A 24030-nucleotide genomic window follows, 5' to 3' on the forward strand; every position below is an offset into this window, starting at 1 on the left:
AACGTAATGAGTCGAGTTGAGTACAATTGAGATGAACACAAGATACATCAAGATTTCATTTTGTGGTCACTGACTGGTTCCACATATAATTCATATTTCTCATAGACTGTTGCTAAACATTAATGCATACAGTCTTTACCGCTCCACTCTTTGTAGTGATAGACCTGCCTGGAAAAAAAGAAAGATCTCCATTAAAACTAAGCATGTCTATAAACTGGACATTATTGTCAGTCCCATTGATGTTCAGTTTTATAGGCGATTTTTACCAAATAAATGAGCTTACAGTAACTCCAGTGTGCCACAGACTGGAAAACAAGTGGCGGCCACTGTCTGTCTGACTTGTATGTGTTGCACACACAGGGAGCATTCCTAATAGACACATGTCTCAGTGCTCTATTATCTTGTCTTCTACTAGCTGCACATTTTCTTTAATCTCTCAGACACTCGAATTCATAATTAAGCTGTACACTGAAATGACAGTCAGTGTGAAGTCTAATCAAAACTGACAACTGACAACACGTACTCATCCCATCTCTTTAACCCAGTGTTTGCGTGTGAGGGCAGTTGCAACGCAGTCTAGTTTAATCAGAAAACTGTTGGAGTTGGTTCTTCTGACATTGTACCCTCAATACGCATGAAAAGTAAAATTAAGTACTCTCCGCATTGTAAGCTTTTATTTGTTGACATGTAATCAGACAAGCCTGTAATCTCTCGTTTCGTGCTGTATTGAAAGCAAACTTCATTCGTTATATCTTTATATCATGCATGTTATTTCCTTCCTACAATTGACAACTACCAGTATGTTACACATATACAATAAAAGAAATCTCTATTCAACAGTCAAAACTTCTGACTGTCGACTTTATAATACCTAGATCTATATATACTTCCAGGCTTGGGTAGTTCTGCATACAATCCGGAAAATACCTTAATTTGGCAAGCAGGTTCAGTACTTCCAACATGTGCTTTGTCCTTATGAATGGTGTTTTGGTATTACAGGTATAATTTGGTAATTTACAGCAAAATGAAAACAGTTTACAAAAAGTAATTACAACTGATGATGACAAATGATTTTACACAGTAGAATTACCAGGGGGTTGGGGGTGACAATTCTAAATTTGATAAATTAAATATCAGGAAAAGTATTGTTTAAGTCTGTGTCATAGTATTTCTATTTGCTACAGGCATCTGAAAAAATGTTAACTTCTTCCTGTTTGACAAGTCTTCGAACAAGCTGGTAATCAACTTGAAAGTAGCAGTAATACTGCCATGAATTGTACCATGAATAAATAATTGGTTTTGAAGGTGGCTGAATTAAATAAAAAACAATATTGTTACCTTTAGTCGAAACCGAGCCTCTGGATGTAATATTCCATTTCCTGACATTACAATTAGTTCACCCACCCCACCCTCACTGTTTGTTGTTAGTTTGTTTGTTGGCATAATATCACAAAGTTGTCAGGCAATGATTTATCAAGCACACAGAGCTCATGTCAAATTGACTATGTAATATCTATGATACATGTGTCGGGGCATGTGATACTGCCATCAATCATATGGTATATGCTGTAGTGCTACAGATGTGATTATGTAATGACATTCAGAGATTTACACTTATCACCAAATGGTAGGCTTAACAGCTGCCCACTCATCAGTTACTTACTTGCCAGGCTTGTGGCATTTCTAGATTCAAGGATAGCATTCAGTTGGATTGGACATAAAACTGTCAGTCCTGTGTGCTGTTCTTGTCCATATAGTTCTTGTCGCAATTAATGACTAGCTCATTACTGCAGGAAGACTGGAACTTAATTACTCTCCTTCCAGAAATGTAATTTGGTTCTTTGCTCATTGATCTGTGTTACTATAAAAAAAAGAAAAAAAAAAGGTTTGTTTGTCTGCAATAAGAAAGTGAGATATAGTTACACCGTTAGTTATTCTCTTTTTCAGTCAACATTGGAAACCTTGTTTCAACATCAGTATTGAGCAAGACAACTTTTTTCATTTTCCAATCAGAATGAATTAAATTATTGTATTACTGAAATTAAAGAAAATTTGAAGAAGTTTTCACCGATAAGCAACTAGGTGGGATCACTGGGGAAGTGTATTTTGAGGAATTATGTTTTCTATTAACATCATATAAATCACAATAATCTTTATTTGACAACTTGAGATAAAAAGCTCAGTAGTGCTTGTCAAGACATTTTCATGTGTGGAAGCTGCTGTGGGAGGGAACAGCCTCAGAAGGGTAAAACTGACATAGAGAGGCAGTGAATGGTAGCTACCATTAAGACCTGTGATAGAAAGCTCAGTAGTGCTTGTCAAGGCTTTGTGTGTGGAAACCACCACTATGAGACAGTCTCAGAAGGAAAAAACTGACAGTGGTGAGATAGAAAGCTCAGTAGTGCTTGTCAAGGCTTTGTGTGTGGAAACCACCACTATGAGAGGAACAGCCTCAGAAAGAAAAAACTGACAGTGGTGAGATAGGAAGCTCAGTAGTGCTTGTCAAAACCTTTTCATGTGTGGAAACTGCTGTGAGAGGGTACAGCCCCACAAGAAGTTTCTTTCTTGGGTGAAAGATGCTTCTTACTGCTGTATGTGGTAGGATTCAAACCCACACACTGCTTGACAGGGAGTTCCACTGCTTTCCATAACCCTTATCTTGACCACTAAGATATATACCTATAATTAAGGTCGTTCACTGGTATTACAACCTATTAAATCTGGTGGAAATTGTATCACGCCATTTTGTTTTTAAAATGCTACTTAATTATAGGTTTGGTTATATAACATAGTCTTCGGAGTATTTTTTACAAATCATGATTTTATCAAAATCTTCAAAAATGCTGGGAACAACTTCCCTAGGAATCAATGTAAATTTAAAGCATTGTTTCATGGAAAGTAAATAGTATTCCTCAGAATCTAATAATTAATCAGTATTACCCATCTTATAACAACATACTATGTGTCACTAAATGATATTTTCAGATATGACTCGATCATTTCCCCATGGGAACCAGTGTTGAAATAGCTCAAACATTGCAGTTTTCGTGTGCTTGTCTCCTTCACTTCCTTGAAAATCAACTTTGTTGCTTGAACTCATCGTCAAGGGTTTATTGTCTGTGTGTTTTGTATTCTGTTGTTTTCTGCTATATGTCAACAAAAACAATAAATTTCCACTTTTCTTCACTAATAGTTAAAGTTTGGTATGCTCAGTTAACAACTAGAATATCTTTGTTAAAATAATGAATACTCTCGCATGATTAAAGTTGATGCATGTTGCTCTCAATCTGATCTTTGTAATGTTTTTGTCTTTCTAACGACTACATTTATTTTCTCCTCTCAGTTCCCAGTCTTAGTTACGCTCCTTCCACAACTTGCCATTTACAGCGACCCGGAGATCAACCGTCTGATGCAAAATCTGACGTAATAAAACTAATCAGAGAGACCGACTCTCGACCTCCGCATCCTCCACCTCGGTCTAGCAGTCCTGACAACAAACGAGGGCACAGTTCGGTGTTTATACCTCGACAACAACAAAAAGTGAAAACCACTCTGACCATAAGACCTAGATCTAATAGTTTGGATGGTTTGTAATCTTTTTCCTCATAATGCTTCCTGCAAATTCAAGAGTTTGCTGCTTTTTTTTTTTTAATGCTTTTTTTTCAATCTCATTATGCTACATTAGGTTAAAAATAAAACTATTTATATTCCTGACACTAAAGTTCTTTTTTTGTTAACTTTTCAGTAATAACAACATTTTCGTTATCTTTGTACAGTAATGATTAGACTCGTTTAACAGCAAATATTTGTGAACGTATCATCTATTTCATGTGACTCCGTTTGTACTGCTGGACAACTCTTCGATGTTAGAAACATAATACCACATCGAGACATATAAAGTTTAACTGAAATCAAGTGAACGAAGCAAAGCCCCATAACATAATGTCCAGTTGTGGTCGGCCATCTTGGCTTTTCTGGGAGCAATACATTATACGAACAGTAATGGAAATATATCTGCTAACGCCTAATCTTTTCAATAAATTACTTTAATGCTCTCAGCTAAATATTTTCTTTTTATTTGATGTGAGATATAAATTTGCATTTTTACGTGTAGCGTGACTGACTGACTGTTGCCATGGTAACAAGCTACATCATTAACGTAACTTTTTAAGTAACCTACTGAGTTTTTTGAAAACTAATTTGTTTTTGTTGAAGCTATAATTTATCGTTTTATTACTTATACATGTAGAAGACATGAGGGGAATATTTTCTGTTATAATTCTAATATATTATCTTTTCTCTTTATTCAGCATCTACTTCCCGTTCATGGCAACCAATCAACTTTAAGCCTGTATCCAAGGATGATAATGACAGAACAATTACCTCTCCACCTCCCGCTGTGCCCCCTCCCCCTCAAGAATACCAGTATCCCCCTCCTCCCTCTCCCTCATCTAAGGTGGTGAAAACAACCATAATGCTTCAGCCAGAAGTCAACAAGCCTAAAGTCCGCGGTAATTGAAAATTTTTTTCTCATTAAGGTGTTTGTTTTGTTCTCCACGTTCTCAATTGACTTCAATTGACCTTTTACACCAGTAGAGGAAATTGAAAAGAAATCCAAAACTTGCCTCTAGAGGGTGCTCTTCACCATTCCTATAAGGTCCAAAACAATTCATGTTATGTCGCTTCTAGCTTTTGGAAAATAACATTTGTTTTGAAAAAAAAAAATAAAAGCACAATTATTTGAAAAATTTTAAAAATAAAGAAATTCTTTTGCTGGGCCTTATCAGTTGGATGAACTTTTTATAGATCTGTAGACTCGCTGAAAATGTAATTTTTGTATAGAATAAGACAAACACCTTAAACAATTATTTGATAGCCAGATTATCTGATACAACACTGAACACTCCGATATTTACAGCTTATAATTTGAATATTGGAATGTGTTTAGTTATACAAATTATTCACAGTTGGGTTTTTTCCAGTAGCATGGATAATAAATAAATAAATAATACAAAATGAACATTCCAACTGTCAATACTGATAATGTCAAACATACACTGATGTGTGTGAACTTTTCATTTGTCCGAGACATACCTGCATAACTTCTTTTTGGCATGAAAGTTTTTGACATTTTCTCATCTAAACCAATTTTGTATACCTCTTTTTTTAGTTGAGTTATTGGTTATTCTACCACCAAGAAAATTCACAATTAAAAGTAAAAAAACAAACAATTAAAAGTAGAAAAACATGTGATTGATTTTTATTCGGTAGTTCTGAAACTATTAATTGAATTTACGGGGAAAATCGTTTCGAAACATTCTTTTGTAGTGAAAAAGAAATACAATAAGTCATTATTTCTTTCTTATGTCTCATCGTGATATTAATTTGATCACAGTCCTCATTCCCGCAGTAACACCAACTATATTTCTTCGATCTAGACCTGTGATATTAATTTGATCACAGTTCCTATTTGCAAAGTAATACCACGAATATTTCTCTGATCCACATGTAGTTTTGCTGTTAGTCATTACCAGTATATACAGAGGAGTGTATTTTTGTCTGTGTTTACATAAAGTACATACCCCTGGTAGAATGTTTATATATCTTTGAGTTCAGTGTACTTAGTATCTGGCTACCCCCCTCCCCTTCTCAGCTTGTAGACATCATCCCTATTACTAATGCATGCATCATTTTACTTGCAGATAACAGTGCATCTGTCATTAACTCTAGTCATTGACAAATACCAACATTCAATGTTTTACATTTTCCTACAGGTTGATTTTATTTAAGGCATACCTTAATTAACCCTTTATTAATCTACTATGAGAGATCAGTGGGTGGGTTAATTATATTGTGTTATTTGGTTTTAGCAATAAACGTGGCAGATTCATTAAACAAGCGTAGAAACAAGATGCCAATGACCCCTCTCTATATTGCAATTTATTTCCAAATTAAAATGATTTATTTCATAAACACCATATTGTGGTCATTCTGAAGACTTTAATCATCACATGTACATTAAATGTTGAGAAAAATTACAAAAAAATCAACATAAATCTATAAATTTAAAACCCAGTGAATATATTCATTACATTGTATATCAAAATTTTGAAATTACATTATTTAAAATTCAGTGAAAATAATTCTTTTACAGTATTGGATCAGTACATGTATGTGAAAAATTTTTTAAACCTGATTATAATAAGAAATTAAATGGATTTGATTTTTTATTTGAATTCCCTAAGATCTCTCATAGTTTGATGTCCAACCTGTCATTTGAAATAAAATTCTAAATTTGTCAATGACTGAATTTAGGGTTGCAGGTAGTAATTTATATTTACTAACACTATCAACAGCAGATATAGGAAGACTCAGGAATGCAGATGTGTTTATTTGTTGCCTTGACTAACTGCATGACATCACTTTAACATAGGAAACCATGGGCAGCTGTTTAACTGCATCCAGATGGAAAAAGAATAGTGTAATTTATGAATGCTGTACTGTAAAATACTTTATTTTAGCTGAAATTAATTTTCGCTGAAAAGATTTGGTGTTTTGTATGGAGTTTATTTTCACGGATTTTTGACAAGTTGAATGTAAAATAAAGAAAAAAAAGTATTTTCGTCGGATTTTGCTTTCACTGAATCATACCTTCAGTGGATATATCGAAAATAATTTCTAAGTGAGGATATAGTATTTTACAGTATTTTCTCTATTTGAAACATGTTGATAGTTGCATTCACTCTGATAGACGCTTACAGTTACGTAAATGATACAACAGATGTCAGTGTAGGTCTTGTTATGCTTCTACACCTGCAAGACTAAGCTTTGTGGCTTTGTATGCCTGTACTGGAGATGCACATTTAATGGAGCAAATACTGTATTTACTCTATTAGAAGTGCATGTCCAAAAGGAATGCATATAAACCAAAAATCATATTTACTGTATAGTGAATCATTCAGTAATTTACACAAGTGCATGTGCTTCCAATGAAGCAAATATGGTATAATGTGTTTTATTTCCATTTTAATGACACAAATGTACATATATTTGCTGCATAATCGCGTTTGAAAAGGTGACTGGTATCTTTCACTCAAGACATTGTTACACATATATCAGTGTAGATAATATCACTTTTAGTCTATAATTATTTCCATCACCAAATTAAATACAAATTTTCACATCAACTAAATTTATGTAGTTTTTCTTGGTCCAATTTGCTATATATCAAATTCTTGCAACTACATGTAAAAAACATGTAAAGAAATGTTGTTAGTCACCAATAGCACTAGTGTATGTAAGTAAGTAATAGTCTTTATTGAAGTCGTTTCCTAAAAATGGACATAGATCTAAGTACAATAAAGCATGGTTGTCATTCCGTGTTAGAAACATTCAGAATAGAAAAAAAGAAGATACACTCGTATAAAAAAACTAAACTAAACTTAACAAAACTACTAACAACAAACTTGCCAGAAAGTGGGTTAGGAATGCAAATTAAGATACGATGCGTTGCTGTTATATAGATATACCACTTGACCACTGCCAGTTACATTGCACTGCGCTAGCTAACCAGTCTATAAAACACATATCTCATATGGCAAAGCAGGCGTATGCATCAATACAACTAGTGTGGTCTGGAGCATCTACAGTACCAGACTTTATTTATTGCCTTGATTTGTGGTCCATTCAAACAAATTCACTTGTCTCGTATTTCTAATCGTATTATCAGAAAGGAGTGTCTGACCATATTCATTCCATATCTTGGTATGTACTGGTTCATTTTGCTGGTTTGGGTAGGCCACTAGTATTAAAATAGCCTGATAAGGGTGGCATGCTTTTATACTTCCCATTTCCGCAACCTGAGCTTTATACTGGCTGAGCTAGACTTTGAGTTACTGTGGATACAGATTAAAGCCATTGATGTTTATACTGTAAAGGGGGTAATTATTCACTGGGTTTTAATTTAGCTTATTTCGCTGACTGGAAAATGCGCTAAATTAAAACCCAGTGAATATGTAAAATGTAGCATAGAACACAATATCTAAATGACGAAACCGTGAATTTAAAACCCACCGAATATGCCTGAAATGGTAAATGAGTGAAATTTAAACCCAGTGAAAATTAGTCATTTTACAGTATACCGCTGTACATATTTAATAGGATCCACCCACCCCTCTAAAAGCTATTATATCCATATGTAACTAAAAAAAAAATGTGTTTGGCGCCCTCTGGAGTTTGACTCAAAAAATTAAAAAAAAAAACTTCTGTTGGAAAACTCGTTATGTTATTTAAAAACTTTGGGCATTCATGAATTATTTAATTAAATTATCAAGAAATGTCAGTCATGCACTGGATGTTTATTCCGATTATTAGTCAAAGAGGAAAATAGATGAATCATGAATTATAAAAATATTCCACCTCACATTAGTGAAAATAGTTCATCAACGTCTCAAGTTATATTACTTCCTGTGTAAGGTAATGAATGCACATGGTTTTTAGTAAGCTAATCCGTCACAGGTAATCTAACATGAATATAATCCCATGTTACTGTGAAATTACGTGTTGTAATAACACCCTGATCAGACTGTTTATAGAGTGGATGATGTTTAACCTCTGCTCAGTAAAACCCATATCATGTTTCAACCCCTATAGTATATTTGAAATAAACACCTTCCAACTGGCTTAGAATGTTTACTAGTTTAGGGCAAATTGATTAATGAGTCACGTTGTTCTCTCAAATTTTAATGTTCATTGCCCAAGGAAGATGTTTGTCTGACACATTCAGTACTCTTTTTGGCAATTAGCTTTCAGCTTAAAGTGAAATAAGATATTTTGCAGAAATTTGAGAATGCTATTACTTCAATTATACAGTAATCTCTGTCTCTTTAATTCAGGGTGGTGACTATCAAATTTACTTCAATACAATTGGTGTTTTCAATATGAGATCACCTTGTTTTGCCCAAAAATTTATTGTGAAAATGCCGAAAAATAATAATAACCATAACCATAACATTTTTTTTCTAGCGAAACCATTAGCAACCTAATTATGCACGATTTGTAATATGTCTTAATACTACATGATTAGTTCTTCAATGAAAATGCTGTCTGTCTTGACCTTTTTTTTGATGCAGTTGATGAAACAAAGTGAACTAATTCATTCGTTTTCAAAATTTCTAAATACTACCGTAAAATCTGTATAAGAAGTCGCATTGATTCTTTTTGAAAAATTTAGAAACAAAAAATCACAATCTCATATGTGTAGATGCTCTAACAAAAACCGCATCCCCTCTGTTGCATTGTAGCATTTTAATAGAAATCACAGTTTCTATTTTTGTTTTTTTAAAAGCACATCTCCATCTCCAATAGATTGTATTTATTGTATGCAGAATTATTAAAACATTACTTATTTTGACCATAAAAACTCCTCTATATTAGACCATTGTCTGTTCACTGTGAGATCTCGCGTTACGCCTGAAATCAAACATAAAAACAGAACAAAGAAGTTCATACTGGCAACGAAACATCGTGCAGGATTCAATTTTTGGGGGGGTTATTTCCACACTTAAAGGGGCACCTTCCAGTTGAGCCTAATCTCACAATAAATTTACTTTCTGGATTAAAATAACAATGGATAACAAAAGATAGATTAACATTGTAAACAACATAAACAATAGTGTCCCATGATTCTTTGGTGCAATCCCTGGGATTGAGCGGTTCCCCTTTAATAATGTTCTATACACATTTCTTTCTATAAGATTGACATTTTGACGCTGAACAATAAAAATAGTAATTCAAGCTCAAAATCAAATCATTCAGTTTTTGCAGCAGACGTTTGATCAGCCAGCGCCTTTCACACATGATGAGAGTTCTCGCGGATAGCAGAAACTCACCTATTAACATTAGTGCATGTGCTAATAAAGCAAATAATACTGAATTTGGGGGAGTGGGAGGGGTTTATCTTATTCCTATTTCAAGAGCTTGCCATATCTTGACGACCCGTTATAATTACCTAACCATCTGTTGAAAAATAAAATGGTTGTTGGGGAGATTTATCAGTGGGAAGTTAAGAAGGACACAACTCATTAAAGTCCATGAAAATAAAAACCAGAATCTTAAACGCTACAATCCTTGTAATTGAAAAACTTTAAACCGACAATTTTTGCTGCAATGACACAGGAATGTGACATCGATAAGAAATTTAATATGTTTTGCTAACGGTTGGGTGCTTACGAAAAGTTCAGAGGGTCTGCACCGATAAATGTTATATTCGTAGTGACAGAGGATCTAGCAGAATTGTGCAGCATTTGGTCTGTATTTTCTTGATTTTTTAATATTTCCAACAACAATCAGATATTTCTATCTGAGTTTAAATATCTTGGGTTACTGATATTCAGCTGTCTTGTGGGTTTTGCTGTGCTAGTTAGAGAGAAAATTTCTCCGTGTTGTAGTTACTGAAATTCCAGCGGTTTTAACTGTGTCACCATTGCTAGAACTTTAGTACATCAAGAGTTGTCACGATGACTCAAAGAATTGAGACACCATCATTGACATTTAGAGTAAAAAATTTATATCTGTTCCCGTGGAAATATCTGGTATGTCAAGGATTTGTAATATTTGTGTACTGACCGTGCGGATATGGGAAGTACACATGTTCATATCATAAGAGTTAAATGACGTGAGATTATTATACGAACTAATACTTTTAGTTTGTAATCTGTGAGTTCCTCTTCTGTTTATGTCAGTACATACATGGTATGATAATTTAACACATTGTCTATTCAAAGTATCCTCAGATAGCCAAAATTGGGAAAAACCCGATGTGCGATGTGTTAAGACAAAATTCACTGTATATTTTATTCATAACACTGTAATTCAATATCATTTGAATAATTTTGTTGATCGAAAATGTCAGAAAATTGACACTGCCAAACAAGTTTAATATTTCTGTAGTTATTTGAATATTTGAAAAACATCAGTAACTGAGAAACATTTCTTGATGTTTACTATAAAATTACAACCTACTGATAGTCATTATAGTATTTTGGTTTACCCCATTCCTGAGTTTTATTTTGTACCATAATGCATCACTCAACCGTGAAGGTACAAGGTAGTCAGTCATCAGATGATCATCTGCTGGGCAAAATAGACCTAATTGGATGCGAGCAGACTGTGAGAATCATCATCTTTTGTTGCTAAGTGGCAATAAGTTTACCGTAAATTTACTACCCATCTCATGACGCTTATTAGTAAAGTGAAAAATGATTGAGAATTGTACCAACCAATTCTACATCTACAGTGCATCAACTAGGATCTGATTTAACCTCACTGTTGCCTGAGATTTGTGTGTTTATCCAGGGAAGGTTGTAGGGTAACATGTTGTTTAGTACAAGTATTTCTCTTTTAAGATTCATCATTCAAATGCTGCATTATCTAAAATGCTCATAATTTCATTACTGTTTGCTTCTCAGACTCGTCTCGAAGACAACAGCAACCTGAATCATGTACTTTTAATAACTCAACTGAGATGTCCACATCAGGTAAAGTTATTGAGCATCAATTAATCATTACATCCTTTCACTAATAATACAAGTGACTATACACTGGACTATAGTCAGACAATGTGGTCAGAGAATAATACTAATAATAAATTGTTTCCCAGTGATAGCCAAGTTCCTCTGATAGCTGACAATTTGTCCTTTCCTGTATGGCTGTAGGAAATGATGTCTGAAGGAAAATGTGCGCTCCCGTCCTTGTTATCGTCGTAAACTTTTTTTGTGAGCACATTAACTTTGAAATATTGAGATTGTGATCTGTATGAGTCTTATTAAAGTGCATAATTTAAAAGATGATATGTTATGTAAGGAAAAATTTTGTAAGTCCTTTCTTCTAAATGTATTTTAATCACTGCAGGGTTTGAACTTGACAAAGCCATTGAGTGTAATTGCCTCGTTGTCCAAGGAGTTTGCCTCGGTACCCTTCAAGAAATACAGATTTTCTCTATACTATTCTTTTATGCCAAGGCATTTTTTTTCAAAATTTGTCTTGAAATTGGGTGTCCTCTGATCTCTGACATTCAAGTTCTGTTACTTCATGTGGTGGATTATGTTTACTGTTTATGCAATATTTAGAAAAAAATAAAGGTATGAAAGCAGAATAGAATAACTAAATAAAGGTTTCCTAAGACATTTTTTATTAATGTATATAACAGGAAATTATAATCTTGACTCCATACATGTGCCATGTTTGATGACAATGGTTTGATACGTACAATTTGAAATATCATATTTGCTCTATTAAAAGTTTTTCTATGATAAGACAAGTCAAGATTCAACATCCTGAAAATGCAATTTTTGGTTCATGTGCATTTCTATTTGAGATGTGCTTCTAATAGAGCAAATATGCAAGTGAATAATTGTCGCATAAAAGCGATTTCAATTGAAATATGTACAACAGACTGTAAACTGCTATAATTTTACAAATGTTTGCGAATTTCAGTGAAAATTAAGAAATCTTGTAGTTGAAAATTTTACTGGGAGGGGGGAGGGGGTTAAGCAAAGAATAAGAGACACGTCTTTCACAAAATATTATCACACACAAGTTTTATAAATCTTCTAATCACAACAATTCCTGAGATGAAAATTAAATTGTCCCAAGACAGTTGTTTAAAGCGCGGTAGTCGTCGGGTCTCATATAAACAAAGATGGCGACTTTGACTGTTCGCAGATCAACGAGTACGAACTGACACGTTTCCAAGCTTTAACGAGGTAATTTTCATGTGATTGGTAGGTATCGAAGGAGTCACCGGCGGTAATCAGTGCAAGTCGCGCCCAGGTCAAACCTCATACTTGTGATTTCCATTTGAAGAGCGCATTGGATTGTGGGAAAATCAATGTTTATCAACACAAATGTCGAAAATGTCAAGCGCGAAGACTACCGCGCTTTAATGTTTGAAGGGATCCAGTGTCAAACAATGTATCTCCATCATGGTTGGTTTTTACCTATTAAAATCATATGCGTTGCTTGGCTAATTCAATGATATGTGTATTAGAACGTGATGATTGTTTGGTTGCAAACGGTAGTAATATATATATATATATATATATATACATGTGTATATCTTTATTGCACGCGAATCCACTCTATGATATTGATGTGAAAGAACAATAAAGTGTAAATAGTATCTTGTATACCATCTATTAGAATACAATGTCTGCTGAAAGCTTCCATGGATGGAATGAACAGCGTTAGCAGGCAGCTATAGTCATCCTTAAGTTTTTCATCACCAGATTTTCGCGCACAAATTTATCTATAATATTTTCTTATATTTTTCAATATTTCTTGAAATGAACCCTAATTTTGGAGCCGACAGTCAAAATTTGAGTCAATTTTCAGTTTTTACTCAAAAAATTAGGCTATTTTTGTCTCATTCTTCTGATGGAAAGTGCAGACTATTTTGTGAATTTGTGATCAAAAGGGGGAACTGGTGGTGAGAAGGTTTAGAAAGGAAATAAATAGGTTTTGTCAAATTTGTGTGTCAAGCTTGTCTATATATATAGACTGGCGTTTTAGCTGCTCTAAGATTTGATACTATATCTGCATACCTGTTGTTGTATGGGACTCGCCATACTCATTTGTGCAATAAACAAAACTGTACAACGAGTTTCAGAGTAGACGGTTACAACTGCAATGACGTAAAGCCGACGAATCAAATATAATTGTAAAGCAAGCTGCAAGAATGTTTTCACATAAATGTTTAATACTCGCATGTTCACTATTGCACAACCCATCCAGTGCAACCACACCCCTCCTCTTCCCTCCCCTCCCCTCCCTCCCCTCCCTCCTTCCCGCCCTGCTTGTTATTGTTTATTTGTATTTTAATATCACTGCACGCATGCTGTCATGTTCGTGTCATGATTTTCAGACTTTCGTAATGGATTACCATTGTCAAGAGGAGCCGATCTTTTTGAGTTGCGTCGGCGACAGCATGCAATGTGGGACAAGAGAGGTATTGTGTTCTGCATGTGATAATCTATCCTGAACGTGTTCCTCCTCCATCCCATGCCTGTAATCTAATGTCAAGTTTGCACTGCATGTTTGTATTGTGTGGTTGGCTTTGTGTGGTGTGGTGTGGTGTGGCCGCTTTACATAAATAACTGATTGCCACAGTACAGTAAAAGGCAGATAGCTATAACTAGTTAAAAATATGTAAATACTATTCATCAGCTTTTATTCAAATATGTAATACTGTGGAATACTTTATTTTCGCTGGAATTAATTTTCGCTGAAAAGGCATTTTGAGTGTTTTATATGGAATTTATTTTCACTGATTTTTGATGAGTTTAATGTGAAACATAGGAAAAAAAAGTATATTCGCTGGATTTTATTTTCACGGAATCATCCTTCAGCGAAAATAGATCCCAAGCGAAAATAAAGTATTCTACAGTAGTTAGTTATTTGCTCAGGAGCTCCAAGTTGTCTATGCCCATGCCTTTACATGACATACATTTGTAGCAGCTGTTACCGCCCACTTTTTCAAACTAAAGCACTTGCTGATTGGATGATGTTAAACTAACTCTCATGAATATTAATTAGAACTTGTGATGTTACGATGTCACAACCATTTTTGGATTGAATTGTTCTTAGAAAGTCAAAGAAATCTCCTGTTAATTATTTATCAGATGCAGTTTCAACCAGTAACTCGGGTCATAAAATCTGTCCAGTCAAGTTTATAGTTTGCATATGTATTAGATATTCTGATTGGTTCAAGTAATTATGATCATGATTGCATAACCAATCAGGTGTAACGTCTTGAAGAATTAATCTTGTAGAGGATAAATTCCTATGAACTTTTTAACCTGCTAAACTGATGGAATTAATTACAGATTGAACTTTGTTCTTTTCATGATTAACCCTTTGATCGCTATATTATTTCTCACCAAAATTGTGGTGCATCATTGCGTATTTTGAAATAACCATTTTATGGTTAATTTTGATCAAATGAGCATTATTTCAATACAATTGTTGGTCAAAAAATGTTCACCACTTAGTTAACTTGGTCTCAGTATTACATGAATTAGAAAGTATGAATCAATAAGCAAAACTATGCACCTTTCTCCTTTATCACTACTAATGTGAACCGGTTTAATAATTTAGTGAAAGACAAATTTTGCTGATTTCCCAAAATTGTGTAGTACTGGTAGTAAAAATTTCACTTAGAATCAGTGACGTTGGTGAAATTTACATGCATGAGAGTGATGTGTTAATATATGACTTGACATATTATGGATGCATCTAGGAGTATTTGCTCCATCACATCAGCTTAATAAGCATCAAGATCATCAAGGTTTTAGAGTGTACTTTACAAATAAAATGGTCACAAGTTGCTTTGGATGACTGCTACACGTTCCCATTGTTCACTGGTCCTAAGATGACAAACTCTCTAAATATTGGACACTGGTCTCCAGATGCCAGGTGTTGAATGCCAGATCCTAGATCCCAGATGCCAGATCCTGGTTCCTAGATGCCAGATCCTGATTTCTAGAGGCCAGATCTTGACCCCTAGATGCCAGATCCTCATCCCCGGATGCCAGATCCTGTTCCCAGACCCTGACCCCAGATCCTGGTCCCTAGATGCCATATCCTGGTCCCTAGATGACAGATTCTGGTTCCTAGATGTGGGATCCTGGTCCCTAGATGACGGATCCTGGTCCCTGGATGACAGAACCTGGTCCCAAGATGACTGAACCAGGTCCCTGGATGCCAGATCCTGATGTTGGACCCTGATCTCCAGATGTTTGACCCTAGTCATCTCTAGTTGATAGTGCTTACCGATATTTACATAACTTGTAGGAAAGTTGCATGAAGCTCAAAAATCTCCATTGCTACTTGTCTGCATGCATCTTATTCACACTGTGTCATATGCTGATTCATCAAATTATTTTTATTTTATTTATTTTATAATTTGTCAATGTTTCACTTTATTTCACCAGACATGACAGATGAGGCTGCAGTGCTTGCTAAAATTAATCCATCCTCGGTACCAGCACAGAACACATACAGAGACCCGACTTCACCCACTTGGGTGCAAACTTCTTCACCCTCACCTCCAGCACCCCCACCAAAAACTCACAATGATACAAATTACTCTGTTACGCCAGTCACTATTAATTCAACATCCACGTCAAAACCTGGTGAGTGCGATAGACTGTAGTACATTGCCGTAGCACAATAGCTGTTTTCACTGCTTCATTTCTTAGCTTCTGTTCAGCCCTGCGCATGACCCATTTCCACCTGTCGACTGCTTATGGGATTGGTTTTAGTGCTTCATTTCATAGCATTCTGTTCAGCCCTGCACATTACCCATTTCCGCCCATTGACTGCTTATGGAATTGGTTTTAGTGCTTCATTTCATAGCTTCTGTTCAGCTCTGCACATGGCCCATTTCCACCCATTGACTGCTTATGGAATTGGTTTTAGTGCTTGATTTCATAGCTTCTGTTCAGCCCTGTGCATGACCCATTTCCACCTGTCGACTGCTTATGGGATTGGTTTTAGTGCTTCATTTCATAGCATTCTGTTCAGCCCTGCACATGATTAATTTCCACCTGTCGACTGCTTATGGAATTGGTTTTAGTGCTTGATTTCATAGCTTCTGTTCAGCCCTGTGCATGACCCATTTCCACCTGTCGACTGCTTATGGGATTGGTTTTAGTGCTTCATTTCATAGCATTCTGTTCAGCCCTGCACATTACCCATTTCCGCCCATTGACTGCTTATGGAATTGGTTTTAGTGCTTGATTTCATAGCTTGTGTTCAGCCCTGTGCATGACCCATTTCCACCTGTCGACTGCTTATGGGATTGATTTTAGTGCTTCATTTCATAGCATTCTGTTCAGCCCTGCACATGACTAATTTCCACCTGTCGACTGCTTATGGGATTGGTTTCAGTGCTTGATTTCATAGCTTTCTGTTCAGCTCTGCACATGGCCCATTTCCACCCATTGACTGCTTATGGAATTCGTTTTAGTGCTTCATTTCATAGCTTTCTGTTCAGCCCTGCACATGGCCCATTTCCACCCATTGACTGCTTATGGGATTGGTTTCAGTGCTTGATTTCATAGCTTTCTGTTCAGCTCTGCACATGACCCATTTCCACCCATTGACTGCTTATGGGATTGGTTTCAGTGCTTGATTTCATAGCCTTCTGTTCAGCTCTGCACATGACCCATTTCCACCCATTGACTGCTTATGGGATTGGTTTTAGTGCTTCATTTCATAGCTTTCTGTTCAGCTCTGCACATGGCCCATTTCCACCCATTGACTGCTTATGGGATTGGTTTCAGTGCTTCATTTCATAGCTTTCTGTTCAGCTCTGCACATGACCCATTTCCACCCATTGACTTCTTATGGGATTGGTTTTAGTGCTTCATTTCATAGCTTTCTGTTCAGCTCTGCACATGGCCCATTTCCACCCATTGACTTCTTATGGAATTGGTTTTAGTGCTTCATTTCATAGCTTTCTGTTCAGCTCTGCACATGACCCATTTCCACCCATTGACTTCTTATGGAATTGGTTTTAGTGCTTCATTTCATAGCTTTCTGTTCAGCTCTGCACATGGCCCATTTCCACCCATTGACTGCTTATGGGATTGGTTTTAGTGCTTCATTTCATAGCTTTCTGTTCAGCTCTGCACATGGCCCATTTCCACCCATTGACTGCTTATGGGATTGGTTTTAGTGCTTCATTTCATAGCTTTCTGTTCAGCTCTGCACATGGCCCATTTCCATCCATTGACTGCTTATGGGATTGGTTTTAGTGCTTCATTTCATAGCTTTCTGTTCAGCCCTGCACATGACCCATTTCCACCCATTGACTGCTTATGGGATTGGTTTCAGTGCTTGATTTCATAGCTTTCTGTTCAGCTATTCATATTATCCGTTTCAATCTGTTGATTTTTTTTATATATTAATTACATATAAACAATGAAATGTTCAAAAACATTTAGTCAAATATTAAAAGTCCCAACTTTACGTTTTGCACATATCTTTAGATTCCATTTAGAGATAACACTATCTTATTGTTTCTATAGGTGTCTGGTCACCAGGGGCACCGCCACCTCGGATACCAAGTGGATATAATTCACCACAGCGGGACGCTAATTTTAACGTTGCTCCTGTCTGGAAACCTGGAATGAGTGGTGATCAGGTGGACAAAAAGGAATTTAAACCAGTCAAAGTTGAACTTAACGACAAGAGTAAGACAGAGAAGAGAATGCAGGTAAGGGGCACATTGATGTCCATGTTATCATGCAAAGATTCTGACACAGATTCAGTTACAACCACAATAGCTGTAACTTTTAATGTATTCCTTTAAATAGTGATATAAAATGGTGATGACCCAAACATCTGCAGCAAAAATTGAACGATTTGATTTTGAACTCGTATTTTTTTTAATTAAAGTTCAATGTCAAAATGCAGGGCTTCCAGGGGGATACTATAATAACTACTTTCACAAAATGATCATCGTCAAATATCTATAGCTAATTATTAAGCATGAATTGCTCAAAACCCCAAAATAATGAAATTAAATGCCAGTGAAAATAAATGGTTTTACAGTAACATAACTATAGAGCTTGTTATTTCCCTTCCGATTTCGTGAACTTAAAATTGCTCAAAACATCAAAATACTAAATCTAAATGCCAGTGAAAATAAATGGCTTTACAGTAACATAACTATAGAGCTTATTATTTCCTGTCGATTTTGTGAACTTAAAATTGCTCAAAACATCAAAATAATAAATCTAAATGCCAGTGAAAATAAATGGCTTTACAGTAACATAACTATAGAGCTTGTTATTTCCCTTCCGATTTCGTGAACTTAAAATTGCTCAAAACCCCAAAATAATAAAATTAAATGCCAGTGAAAATAAATGGTTTTACAGTAACATAACTATAGAGCTTATTATTTCCTGTCGATTTCATGAACTTAAAATTGCTCAAAACATCAAAATAATAAATCTAAATGCCAGTGAAAATAAATGGTTTTACAGTAACATGACGTAACAGGAAATTACTGTGTTAGTGGTGCATCATGCCACCTTTATGTATAGAGGGCATACTACTACTAAGAGAAATTGAATGTGGTCATTTGTTAGCATAGATTTGGTTCAGTTCCAAACAAAGTACTGTCCAAGTCCTCTAGGCGTTTAGTATGTAACATATACTATAGAGAATAACAAGACAGATGAAAAAAAACAAATTGTGTTTTTCTAAAATTATCAATGGAATGTTACAAAACTGTGTTGATGGCTGGAAGGTGCTATATACTGATACAAACAATTTTAAATGCATTTAATTTCTTTTTCTATCTGGCTCCCAAAGGATTGTGATAACGAGGTAAGATTATATGTGTGTATACCAAGACTACTGACAAACTGAATTTAGAATGCAATATTCACGTTATATCATCATGAATGCTTGTATTACAATATAGTCATCGCTTCTTCAATTCAAAAAGAACTTTGACCTCGCTTATAACACTTTGAACTGCAAAATCAACTTTGTCATTATTCACAGAATCCTAGTAACAGTTTTTATATTTTGTTGTGCAGAAACAGTTATTTCCCAGGTATTCATGACCAGTAGCCAATCATCTCAACTCCTTTCATAAAAGATCATATGTATGGTTCATTGACCAGGTGTACTCAGCGAAAATGATATCTTTTCTTGCAGGATCTTCCGGCGCCTCCTCCACCAGCTGAAAGTTTTGCCTGGAAGCCGCCTCCCCCACCGCCTAAAGATGAAACCACACATGAGTACAAAAATCTGTCAGAATCAAATAGTTTGCCAAATAGGGCTTTTAGTCATCGTAACTATACTAATGGCCCTACTCCCAGCGGGTTACCGAGTACACAGAGCCCGACTGTCACGATATTGCAGCATAATAGAGGTAGGCCTTCAGATTAACCAACACATGTTAATTCTTATGTATGTGTGTATATGTTTGCGTTGATCAATGAATGAGCATGTACATGTAGTCCTATGGTAAGGTAAGACACGTATGATATACATTTGTACTCATAGAGACCGAATGGTGTCATGAGCTGCAGGTTTCCTATATGAAGAATTCTCGTTTATAATTATAATAAAATTAACCAAAAATATGAACAAGTTTGAATCAGGAAATTTTGTAATCATTTTGAAAGGTCAGAGGTCATGTGTGGAAAGTAGCATAATGCCTCGTGTGTTGTCTACAGTCACATGTTGTTTTAACGTATCTTGTGTACGAGAGTTCAGTTTGCACAGTGTCTTGTGATCAATACTCTGAGTGCACTACTTTTATCAGAGATCAGTGAGTTTTAAAAAAATGTGTCGTTTTACCAAAAAGTTCTACCTGTCATTACTCGTTCATTGTTTGTTTATTTGTCTTTTTTCAGTGTTTTGGTAAAAGAGGTATTACCCCCTTGCCCCCTTAATTTATTAATCTTTATTAAAGTTCTAAGTTCACCATAAAACTATTACAATTCTTCGTAGTAACTTTCATTATTTCATAAATGATACAAATCACTGTGTGTACCCTTCCCTCTTAAAAATGTCCTAGAAATTAACAACCTAAAACTACTTTCAGATTTAAGTTAGATTTAAACTCACCTACTTGTATTTTCATATTCCTATTGTAAGTTGGATTCAAATTAATTCGCCTTCAAACTATAAGCACTTCATAGGTTTTAGGGGCTAGAGATCTTGATGTATTTGTTTCATTTTAAATTCATATTTTATTTTATAGCTAAAAATGGGATTTGACATTTACTGGACCAATATGTATTTCCTATTAATTATTTCTTGGATTATTTCTTTATTTAATCTTTGAATTATAATGGGTATCAAGGTTCTGAATTTTAAACTATTGTCTAAACCCGATAATGAGATCACAGTATCTCAGTCTATAGCATTACCTAAACTTTGTACATATTTTTGACGATAGGCTTAAAGATCAATCCCACGATTAGGACTTTTTGAGAGGGAATTTCAAATATTACATTTTCATTTCTCACCCCATTTGGTCTGGTCATTTCGTTGATGTTATGTTATATACATATTTTAAATATTATAATTATCCAAAATAACTGTTCATTCGTTTTTCCATGTAATATCTTCAGGAGTAGAGGAGTCACCTCCAAGACCACCACCACCACCATCTCATTACGGAGGTGGACTTCTATATGCTCCAACACTGTCCAGTCAACAGGCTTCGGATAACCCCAATGTTGCCACCAATACACAAAATCAGGCACCTCTGACTAGCCCTCCATACAAACCGGTCACATCCCAACAACATTACAACCAACCATCAGTATGCCCCCCTGAACAAGTAAGGTCTCCTCCTCCTCCGCAAGAAAAACAGCTTTCCCCTCCACCACCCCCACCACAGCCATCACCACCATTGCTACCACAGGGGCAGTACCATGCCAGTCCTACCCAACAAAGACTACAGCAACAGATATATCATAAGGCAAATCCTCAACAGGTCGTTACATCTCAGCAAGAAAGGCAACCAGTTGAAAAATGGCAACTGAACCCCCCTCAGCAACCAACACCCCCAAAACAGTATCAAGCCAATCCCTCTCAACAACAGGGGCCCCCACAACAATATCAAGATAGTTCCTCACAGCAACAGAGACCACCACCCCTGCAATCGTATCAGGCTTCTCCTCAACAGCAAGAGAGACCACCACCCCCACAACAGTATCAGACTTCTCCTCAGCAACAACAGAGACCACCACCCCCACCACCCCCACAACACTATCAGGCTTCTCCTCAACAGCAAGAGAGACCACCACCCCCACAACAGTATCAGGCTTCTCCTCAGCAACAACAGAGACCACCACCCCCACAACAGTATCAGGCTTCTCCTCAGCAACAACAGAGACCACCACCCCCACAACAGTATCAGGCTTTCCCTCAACAGCAGAGACCACCACCCCCACAACAATATCAGGCTGTTTCTTCTCAGCAACAGGGGCCACCACCCCCACAACAGTATCAGGCTTTCCCTCAACAGCAACAGAGACCACCACCCCCACAACAATATCAGGTTGGACCACCTCAGCAACAGGGGCCACCACCGCCACAGCAGTATCAGGCCAGTTCCTATCAGCAAGAGAGACCCCCTCTGCCTCAGTCATGGCAGTCAACCCAGCCCCAGCAGGAAATTCCCCCTCCACCTCCCCCTCCTCAGCAGTGGCAGCCAGATTCTTCACAACAAAGACCACTCCCACCACCGCCTCCACCAACCCACCAAGAACCCCATCACCCAATATCCCCTCCATCACAACAACAACAGCAACAGCGCCTTCCACAACCTCAAACATGGCAAACTTCTAAACAACCACTGCGTGTTGATGTACAATCACCTTACAATGCACAGCCCCCACATCGGAAATCTATACCCTCCCCGACTATACCCCCAAGACCATCTCCACCCAAAGTTGAGATGAAATCCCCACCTGTGAAATTGAACATAGCCTCAAAGGATGGTTGGAGACCGGTAGAAGATATGGCTAAGATTGCTGATACCAACGTGTTTGTTTTGACTGGTGAGGGGCATAACATACTCATCATGATCGTTTGAATTTGGAAATGCTGAAATAGCTTGCCCGGCTTTTAGATGCATCAAACCAGTAACAAATTGCTTTGAACAGTTTACTTTCACCTTAATTTCCCAGCATGCTTTGCTGCATGTCATTCTTTTTCTTGCATGGTTTTTAATTTCAATTTATGATTTGATCAGTGTTTTTTATTTTATTTTGAATGGTTATTATTATTTCACTCTTTTTTGTTTGTTTTTGGTTAAATTTTTATTCTGTGGCTTCATTGTAGTGTCTTTTGTTCGTGTTTTGTGTCTGTCTGTTTGTGTTTCTTTACTCTTTCAGGTTTACTGTCACATTTCTCCGGCACCATTATGCCAAATTGACACATGACTTAAATATAATCGTTTTACAGGATTGTAACACCATCTATACAGATTAATGAGATAATTTTATTACAGCTACATGTATGGTGGCGGCGGTAATTAACATGGATATTTGTTGTGTCGTGCTATGATGGCTACAACGTTGCCAATAAATGCATCAGGTCTCAGCCCTGTCGCTGCCATTGTGTTAAAGTGTTGTTGCCATGACAATAACATTTTAAACTATAACAATGACATCAGTATGAATAAATGAATAAGGAAGGTTTTTGGTTGAACAGACATCTCATACATGTTAATCTATCTGACATATTAGTCTATTTTTCATCAATTTAATAGTACTAAATTATTTTTCACTCATTTTTCCTTTAATTTGTCATTCTCATCATATTCACAAATTTGTAATCAGATATATTGTTTTCTGATTTGTGACCAAAACATGAAATTAAACTGCAAGAAAATTATGCCAAATATTATTACCATGTTTTTTTGGTGTATAGAGATATGAAAAGGATTGCCTGTTCACAGTTTTAGAATATTTGCCATTTGAAAGAAGTATTACTTCATTTGTATGCCACCAACTGCAATTAAGGACATCGCCGCTGCCCTCCCAGAAACACAAATTGACTGTCCACAGTTTGATTCATTTATTGTAGTATATTCTGGCACGCAAGCTATAATCAACTATTAAATTATTATAGAAAAACTTGTATATTTATTTTATTTATAATACCTTGTGATTCATATGCATATCATTAGCATATTCAAATCATATGCTAATAATTAGTAATTTCCTTGTATGGTATTTTCTAGAATTTAAATCTGGAAAAATCAACATGTCATTGCATAGGCACTTAATACATGCAGACTGTTGTGTCCTGAAAAGTGTCAATTATTTTAACCTGTGTGATGTAAATATTTTATGAGACTGATTATAGCCAGTCACGATGCTGATGACAAAGTCATGTGACTGATTACAGCCAGTCACACTGCTGATGACAGTCATGTGACTGATAACAGCCAATCACATGAGCAAAGGAAAAAGTCATGTGATGTATTAC

The 24030-nt window shown here is 36.0% G+C and overlaps 1 protein-coding gene across 7 annotated transcripts in view; it reads left to right on the forward strand.

The window, feature by feature from the left end:
• Window positions 1-24030, forward strand: part of LOC100371246 (uncharacterized) — a 146326-nt gene that overhangs the window by 52522 nt on the left and 69774 nt on the right. Inside the window, exons 5-12 of one of the 7 annotated variants that reach the window (XM_085493946.1) lie at window positions 3344-3586; window positions 4311-4511; window positions 11469-11537; window positions 15990-16190; window positions 18090-18277; window positions 19381-19395; window positions 19732-19948; window positions 21159-22595. In XM_085493946.1, the coding sequence (XP_085350072.1) occupies window positions 3344-3586; window positions 4311-4511; window positions 11469-11537; window positions 15990-16190; window positions 18090-18277; window positions 19381-19395; window positions 19732-19948; window positions 21159-22595 (2571 nt within the window). Of the gene's footprint in view, window positions 1-3343; window positions 3587-4310; window positions 4512-10215; window positions 10308-11468; window positions 11538-15989; window positions 16191-18089; window positions 18278-19380; window positions 19396-19731; window positions 19949-21158; window positions 22596-24030 lie in introns of those variants that run through there. The other 6 variants (XM_085493947.1, XM_085493950.1, XM_085493948.1 and 3 more) reach the window with 6 other exon arrangements.

This window comes from Saccoglossus kowalevskii, chromosome 19 (assembly GCF_978046115.1).
Source record: "Saccoglossus kowalevskii chromosome 19, keSacKowa6.1, whole genome shotgun sequence".
NCBI lineage: Eukaryota > Metazoa > Hemichordata > Enteropneusta > Harrimaniidae > Saccoglossus > Saccoglossus kowalevskii.